Here is an 8,903-nt window from a genome sequence, read left to right as displayed (position 1 = left end):
ATATTTATTGGTAGTAGTAATAAAGTAAAAAAGGAATACAAAAAAGACGTACATACGTATACTCATTTCTGTATGTACATACATAGTTGCGCGTGCTTTCGTTGACGTAAGGCAGTCAGAAAACCGCACACGATTTTAGTTTTTTCCACTTGTTATGTTATTATAAATCAGATAACACTTTATACATATACAATTTGTATATGATGTTTACTCACCTTTTCCTTGTTCTGCCGGCTTCACGATATAACTCAAAGAATTTCCGAAAAGAAAGAAATAGACAACTTGACATTTTTTGGTATCAATTTGACATTATTTCATGGTAAAAATGACATGTGTCTAAAAAACACAAATTTATCATGCGCATATCAAATTGATCCTGACTCATTTATTTTTCTGTGCAGGAACAACACAACCTAATTTAATAATTCACCTCAACAGTGATCACCTCTTGTGATTGATGGTAACGGACAAATAGGAACAACTCGATATAGCTATGGCCGAACCCAATAGTGAAATAGTGAAATGTGAAACAAATATTAGTAAATTACTATTTATTTCCGTAAAAGACTAGATTTGTTCTGAGGAAACTGTTGAAGCAGTCCTTTGGACAACGGATGCAAAAAAAGGAACACAGTTGAAGATAATTTAAGATAGATTACAAAATGAGTTTTAACTATTTCTCTGAATTTATTCCCTCTAGGCTAAGCAAAATCACCATATTCCTTTTGGCAATGCTAACCGTAAGCGCAACATTTCGAGTCAAACTCAATTTAACCCCAGCAAGTAAAATCCATTAGCAATTCAGATAGAATAGACTCAGATCATCTATATGAGACAGTTCTCGATAAAAATAGAGCAGTAATAACTGAATTGGAAACATGATTACAGCCATAACTTTGGAAAAATGAAATTTATTGAGCCCTGTCATTTTGGATAGCATTGACACCTGAGATATAACGAATAATGATCTTGGAAATGTCAGTGTGGCTGACGTGTTAGCGGTATCAAAAAAGGGAAATCTGGTTTGCACTGTATGCTTTACGCAGACGCTCTTATAAACAGTGACCTCACCGAAAAGAGACACCTGTCCATCATATCCCTCGACTTTGCCAAAGCCTTTGAGTTGTGGGCTATTAAGTAGCTTGTTGAATGTGGCTTACCACCATAGCCGTTTTGATATTATTATTTTTAATGTTTTGGATAGGCAGGGATTGATGGAAATAGGTCTGTTGGATTCGATTAAAGTTTTGTCAGTACCCTGTGTTTGGTCATCTCACTGTTTGTTTTGTTTTCTATGGTCGTTGCGATGCCGACTATCGAAAGCTGCGAGCAGGGGCGTAGCACAGCTGATAATCGCTAATAAATTACCCCCTACAAGTCGGCAAGCAACGATCATACAACAAAATACTAGATTAAAAAACTACTAGATTACCATAAAATACTAACTCTAGATACCAATGTAATAGGGAAGATCTGAAACGAGCGAGTTGGTAACATTGTTGAATAGAAAAAGCTCTTGAAATAAACGCACAATTTACATAGATGACGGCTAAGCAATGTTTTAAATAAAACCAGTGGATTCGCGAAGTTGCATATTTACTCCTGCTTCCTGAGCAAACATTGGCGCCCCCGGGTGGACTCACTGGTTCTTGGCCGTCTTCTAAACTTCGGATTTGCGTATTGTTATAAGTTGGCAAATCACCAAGAGTTATATAACAAGTGCACGCGGCCAATTCGCGTTACGCAACAAATGCATCGGCATCGCACATTGGGTGCATGGTCCAAGTTGGAGACGCATTTACGCGCCCGTGCAACTTTAATTTCATCTTTCGTTGTTGGAGCGCCCGCACAGCCGGAGCGCAGTACCCACGTACATCTCGGCGTAGAGGGAGCGCACATCGGCTGCGTCCATCTCCTCGCCACATTCTCGTCGGCACCCATAGAGAGGTGCAATAGAACGTCGTCTTTCGTCGCTGGAGCACCCGGAGAGGGGTGAGCCCCATACATCATCGTAGAGGGAGCGCACATCGGCTGCGTCCCTAACCTCCATTTCGTCACAGGAGAGCATCAGCGGGCTTCAACCTAACCTCGTCGGAAACACCGAGAAGTACAGCGATCCGTATTGTATATGGTAAAGTGGCCTACGTAAATATATGCAAACGTTATTTCCATCACTTGCACAAACACATATCATAATTCACTTGGCTTTCAGTCACATACACACACAAAGGCCCACCCAACATATACACACACACACATTCGGTCTTGCTTAATCTGCCTGGCCCCAATCTTCGCGCGCTCTTTGGTTGTGTCGGTCTTTTCGCCTTCCTTGCTCCAATCGCACATAGCCTGGCTGAGGATTTAGTACGGTGGGACAGTGCAGACATTCGATCGCTACCAGCAGCATTGCATTGGCATTTGCTTGTTAGAAATAATCTAAAAACGGGAAGTTGCTAGTCACAATGGGTGGAAGTCGGAAACGTTTTGGCAGAACTCCCTCAGCGGAGGACGACACAAACGAATTGCTTGAACAGCTTGAGCGGAATAAGAATCATATAATTAGAATTGAGGCCACAGTTCGTGGTCAAGTAACTCCCCCTAATGCGTGCGAAATGGAATGTCGTTTAGGTATTTTAAATGGATACATCGAAAAGGCGTTCGAGTTGCAACAACAATTAGAAGCAATTAATAACGAATTAGCATGTAGAGAGGAGTTAGAAGAATTATGTGTATCCGCAAAGGCATTATTAATGTCAAATTGTAACCGGCCCGAAGGAGAAAGAAATCATTCTACCTTCGCAAATAACAGTAGTTTAAACTCTTCAGCAAGTCACAGCAGAATACTACCACAAATGAAACTCCCAAAATTCGACGGCAACTATGCCGAGTTCAAAAATTTTATAGGTTTATTTAACAGCTTAGTTCACGATGACGAATCTCTATCAAATGTTGAAAAGTTTAATCATCTGTTATCCTGTTTAGAGAAGGAAGCCTTAGGAACAGTAAAGGCTTACCAGATCACAGAAGCAAATTACGCAAAGGCCCATGCGGCCTTGGTCAGGGTTTATGATAATCCGTGCCTAATATACTTTAAAAGTATTTCTCGATTGTTTGAAATCCCAACAATGCAAGCGCCATCCGCCTCGGCGTTGCGATCCCTTATCGACACTGTAACTGCTATATATGAATCTCTTCTCTCGCTTGGCAACGAGAAAACTCTCGCCAACGCAATGATAATTCACATCGTCATGTCTAGAGTAGATCCCAAAACGCGGTCGCGATGGGAAGAGCAACTTAGTTACGATTCTATTCCGTTATGGAAAGATTGCTCAGAGGCGCTTAATAAACGATACCAACACTTAGCGGCTGAGGAATCCACGACAGGCAGAAAAGCTCCCAAACAGGGACAGCTAGGGAACAAGCCCAGATATAGCAAAGCGGCATTAGCAGTTTCCCGACCTGTCGAAGAACTTAAGTCTAAATGTTGCTTCTGCAAGTCAGACAGCCATTTCATCCAGAGTTGTACATCGTACGCTAATATCTCGGTAGAAGCTCGGTTCAAGTTCGCAAAGAATGCACCACTTTGCATCAATTGTCTACGCAGAGGACATAGTGTCGCAACATGCCAGTCATCTCGTTGTCGAATTTGTACGAAGGCTCATCACACACTTCTGCATCGGTACCTCAACCTCCCAAGTACCGTCGAGCAATCAATTGTCATCGCCTATTGACAATCAGGTAGCCCAACAGTCACTAAGTGCCTCGGTTAGTCAGCCTATGCCGCAAAAGGTAGATCACGTCTTACTTGCAACGGCCCTTGTCGAGGTTCAAAGTCAGTCAGGAGCCAAGCTGTGCGCTAGGATTTTGCTAGACTCAGGGTCACAGGTTAATTTTATAACGGAGGAATTAGTAAATAATCTGCAATTAAAACGATACCGGCATGAGGCTAAATTCTCAGGCATTGGGAATTCCGCGTGTTCAGCTAGCTTCGCAGTCCAGACGACAATTGGGTCGCGATTAAACTCCTTCGAAGCGGCAGTTGAATGCATAATTTTACCGTCAATCTCAGGGTATCGTCCAGAAGCAACCGCAATATCTTCCGATTGGATTCGTAATGATATCTCCTTAGCAGACCCTTACTTTTACAAGCCCAAACGCGTCGTAATGCTGATCGGCGCTGAGTTGTTTTTCGACCTGCTTAGGGAAGGACAAATACGGTACAAGCACTCAGGTCCAACTCTACAAAATACTGTCTTTGGCTGGGTAGCGTCAGGGCCCTATAAAGAAAATCCGCCCGCACGATGTATCTCATACTCCACTCTAGTAGCTACTGAGGACAACAATTTGGATCACACGCTAAGGAAGTTCTGGGAAATTGAAAGAATACCCGATTTAACAAAATCGCAGCTCTATACCCCTGATCAAGTGTTGAGTGAAAAATCGTTTGCTAGCACCGTCTCGCGTGACTCTACAGGAAAATTTGTAGTTAGCCTGCCTTTCAAATCGAGTCCTTCGTGTCTCGGTTCCTCGTATGAAATTGCACGACGTCGGTTTTTGTCCTTAGAACGGCGTATGAAAGGGAACCCAACAAATCATTCGTTGTATATCCAGTTTATGAAGGAATACTTAGCTCTCGGTCACATGGAGGCTACAGATAATAGGATACCCAACGAGCCTCATTATTTTATACCGCATCAGTGCGTTCTCCGACTTGAAAGCTCTTCAACTAAATTAAGAGTCGTATTCGACGCGTCATGCAAAACCACTTCCCAAATTTCATTGAATGAAATTCTCTTGGTAGGGCCAACAATTCAGCCTTGCCTGTATGCCACGCTGCTTAAATTCGGATTCCATAAATTTGCTATGTCGGCAGACATTACTAAAATGTACAGACAAGTGGTATTAGATGAGACCCATAGAAAGTTTCAGTTAATTGTATGGCGTGAGAACCCGCAAGACCCTCTACAAATTTATCGGCTTAACACCGTTACGTATGGTACGGCAAGTGCTCCTTTCCTTGCAATACGGTGTTTGAAGCAGCTTAGCGAGATCTACTCCGAATCTCTTCCCTTAGCTTCACAGGCTCTAGCCAATGATTTTTACGTCGATGACTTGTTAACAGGGGCCGATTCCATTCGTGAGTTAAGGAAATTGCGAGGGGAAATCACAGAGATTTTAGATTCTGCAGGGTTCGTCTTGGCTAAGTGGGCGTCGAATTGTAACCCCAACGAACGACAGGTCGCCGAGCCAGAAGTCCTTATTGGAGAAGACGCCGATACGAAAACTTTGGGTCTCACTTGGAGTCCAAAACAGGATACGTTCAAATTCAACGCCCAGAATCTACAGCTTGAAGACCCACCCACAAAGCGATCCATGCTTTCATTTGCAGCACGGCTGTTCGATCCGTTAGGACTCATTTGCCCTATCGTTACCCTTGCAAAGATACTTATTCAAAAACTCTGGTCGCTACAAATTGGATGGGACGACGAAATACCCGCCGACGTACTGCATCGTTGGAAGACGGTGTCATCTTGCTTTACAGATTTAGAAACGTTAAACATCCCTCGGCATGTCGGAACTCAGTTTGGCGGCACTTATCAAATCCACGGATTTGCGGACGCGTCAACAGATGCTTACTGTTGTTGTCTGTACGTAAGGTCAGTGACCTCAGAGGGAATAAAAGTTAGGTTGCTAACAGCCAAATCTAGGGTAGCACCGATCAATAGACTTAGTATTCCACGACTAGAACTCTGTGCGGCTCACCTCTTAGCGAAGTTATGGAGTGATGTGCAAACGCTTAATCTTTACCGCGTCGAGCAGGTTACTATGTGGTCGGATTCTGAAGTTGTTCTCTTCTGGTTGCGCACTCATCTGTCAAAACTTAAAACATTCGTCGCAAATAGGGTTTCGGCTATTCACGAACTGGCTCCAACTGCAGTCTGGCGACACGTCCCGACTAACTTCAATCCAGCGGACCTACCCTCTCGAGGGACTACGGTCAAAGATCTCGATACGACGCTATGGTTTGAAGGCCCTTCGTTTTTGTCCATGGACTCGACTCATTGGCCAGTTAATCAGCACTTGACTGACACGCCCCTCGAAAGCCAACTCGAAATGAAACTGCCAGTAATCGCCCATACGGTTGCTGTCGTCTCAAATCATCCGCTGCTACAATTAGTTGAAAATTCTTCTTCCTATGTGAAGGTTGTGAGAATTACAACATTTATCTTTCGTTTTGTTTACGGCAGGGCCTGGAAATTGTGGAACGACCACGTCCTATCAGCCACCGAGCTTAGTTTTTCGTTCTCTTATATCGCGCAGGCTGTTCAGCGTGAATCGTTTGCAGACGAATTCAATAAATTAAAGAAAAATTTGCCATTACCCAGTTCTTACCAAAAACTTAGCCCATTTATCAGCAACGAAACTTTCGGAACCCGTACTTTAACATTGGTGCGGGTGGGCGGTCGACTAGCGCACGCGGATCTAGAACCCAGTGCCAAATTCCCAATATTAATGCCTAAAGGGAATCGTTTTGTCAAATTGTACATCGAGCACCTGCACTATGCTAATTGCCATGCAGGACCACGAGCCCTAGTCGGCCTGCTTCGGCAGACAATTTGGTTGATCAATGCACGACGCGAGTGCAGTGCTGTTGTGCGCCGATGCACGCACTGTTTCCGGTATAAGCCACGGTTAATGTCGCAAATAATGGGAAACCTGCCTCTTGACCGTGTCAGAATCAGTCGACCCTTTAGAATAAGCGGAGTCGATCTCTTCGGTCCAATCCGAGTGTCGCTAGGAGTGCGGGGCAAGGCAGCGTTAAAAATGTATGTCGCAGTATTCATATGTTTTTCAACGAAAGCGGTTCACCTAGAACTATTGAAGGATCTCACTTCTAACTCATTTATCCTCTGTCTCAGCAGATTTGTTGGGCGGCGCGGCCCGCTCGATCGGCTGTACTGCGACAATGCAACCAATTTTGTTGGTTCCTCACGGCTGCTTCAGGAGATGGCCTCCGATGTCCGCAGCACACTGGGAACGTACGGCGTCCATCACCAGGTTGAGTTCGTCTTCATTCCGCCCCGGTCGCCTCATTTCGGGGGCCTATGGGAGGCCGCCGTCAAGTCCGCCAAACACCTCTTTTTGAGGGCCGTCGGAAACGCCTTGCTGAAGGAGGGCGAAGTCCAGACGATCCTGGTTGAAGTGGAAGCAGTGCTTAACTCGCGTCCGCTAGTAGCTGACAGCAGCAACCCTAACGATGGAGAGGCTATTACTCCAGCCCACTTTCTGGTAGGCACCACGCTCGCTGCTCTACCCCCAGGATCGGCACCTCCTCATCCGGACGACGACCTAACTCATCTACAACGCTGGCAGCTTATATCAGCCATCAAGCGACGGTTTTGGCGAGACTGGTCCCGTGACTACATAGCTGGGCTGCAGCAAAGAGTTAAGTGGACAAAGGAATCGGCCAACCTTCTACCAGGAACCATCGTCGTCATCAAAGAGGACAATTTACCGCCCCAGAAGTGGCTGCTCGGCAGAGTCACCGAAGTAACGCACGGATCGGATGGCAAGGTGCGCGTTGCTCTAGTAAAAACCAAGCAAGGCGTATGCAAACGCTCAGTACATCATCTGGCACCTCTTCCCATTAATTGAAGGCCTACAGCGCTTCAACGCGGGCGATGTTTGGTCATCTCACTGTTTGTTTTGTTTTCTATGGTCGTTGCGATGCCGACTATCGAAAGCTGCGAGCAGGGGCGTAGCACAGCTGATAATCGCTAATAAATTACCCCCTACAAGTCGGCAAGCAACGATCATACAACAAAATACTAGATTAAAAAACTACTAGATTACCATAAAATACTAACTCTAGATACCAATGTAATAGGGAAGATCTGAAACGAGCGAGTTGGTAACATTGTTGAATAGAAAAAGCTCTTGAAATAAACGCACAATTTACATAGATGACGGCTAAGCAATGTTTTAAATAAAACCAGTGGATTCGCGAAGTTGCATATTTACTCCTGCTTCCTGAGCAAACACCCTGTTTTTGTATTTGAATAAAAGTACTTAATTTGTAGGTTTGAGGAATGTGAGATTTTATGATGTTGTTGATGAAATTTATAATTTTCATTTTGACCGGACTTGCGACGTGTTGGATAAATTATCTTGTCCTGTCTTGGTGTTTGACTTGTAGGCTGCTCAGGGGTGCCAAGAATTCTAAAAAGTTTATATCTTGGTCCATAAACACGGCTGTTCTGTGTGTGAGGTTTACCGGGCAAGTAAGAAGATTGTTGAATTTGATAGTATGGGTATTTGTGGCTTTGTGAAGGCCACAGAGCTTTTTTATTTTGACCCATATTGTTTCCGGCTTGGATTGCGGGATGATCTTGGATGTGAGCACAAAGGTCCTTTCTGCTTTGCTTGTTTTTAAATCTATTCTGTATTGGGCGTTCAGTTTTTGCAGTTAATTAGATTATTTGTTGACATATCTCTTCCAGGCCTTGATTTTTTTTTTCTTAAAAGATCTTTTAAGGATTTCTGTGAGTGCTTTAAATTTATTCCAATCAGCGTTCTTCGTCACAAAACGTTGACAGAAGTTGTCTTTCTTTCTTCTGTTGCTTGGGGAACATATCGATGGTAACTGGGAAGTGGTCACTCCCCTAGAGGGATCGCTGATCTTGAAGTCATAATAAATTCTCAGGTCGGGCGAACAGAATGCTAAGACGATGTGCGTAAGAGATATATAGGTCGAGAAGGGAAAATGATGAAGCCCTTGTCAAGGATGAATTTGCCTAGCATAATTGTGGGGGAACCGCAGTAGCTATTCCATTTGTTCCATTTTTATAGCCTTGCACTTTGGCCAAAGAGCTAGTGGGATGGTTCGGAGGGCGCCGATCTGA

General features: G+C 44.2%; 1 protein-coding gene across 2 annotated transcripts; it reads left to right on the top strand.

Annotated features, from left to right (window-relative positions):
* Window positions 1-1,265: 1,265 nt before the first annotated feature.
* Window positions 1,266-7,963, top strand: LOC139354058 (uncharacterized). 2 transcript variants are annotated; one of them, XM_070998300.1, is made up of 2 exons: window positions 1,266-2,131; window positions 6,921-7,963. In XM_070998300.1, the coding sequence occupies exon 2, from the start codon at window positions 7,009-7,011 to the stop codon at window positions 7,654-7,656; it is 648 nt and encodes a 215-aa protein (XP_070854401.1). In that variant the 5' UTR covers window positions 1,266-2,131; window positions 6,921-7,008; the 3' UTR covers window positions 7,657-7,963. The 2 variants fall into 2 exon arrangements, with proteins under 2 accessions (XP_070854401.1, XP_070854400.1); XM_070998299.1 differs by having other exon boundaries at window positions 1,267-2,131; window positions 6,924-7,963.
* The last annotated feature ends 940 nt before the right edge of the window (window positions 7,964-8,903 follow it).

Source organism: Drosophila suzukii (genome assembly GCF_043229965.1).
Source record: "Drosophila suzukii chromosome 2 unlocalized genomic scaffold, CBGP_Dsuzu_IsoJpt1.0 scf_2c, whole genome shotgun sequence".
NCBI classification, from domain to species: Eukaryota; Metazoa; Arthropoda; class Insecta; order Diptera; family Drosophilidae; genus Drosophila; species Drosophila suzukii.
This window is presented reverse-complemented; position numbering and strand designations above follow the sequence as displayed.

What these genes read in the sequence shown, in the direction of transcription:
- LOC139354058 (XM_070998300.1), top strand. Translation starts at nt 7,009, where the DNA reads ATGGCCTCCGATGTCCGCAGCACACTGGGAACGTACGGCGTCCATCAC.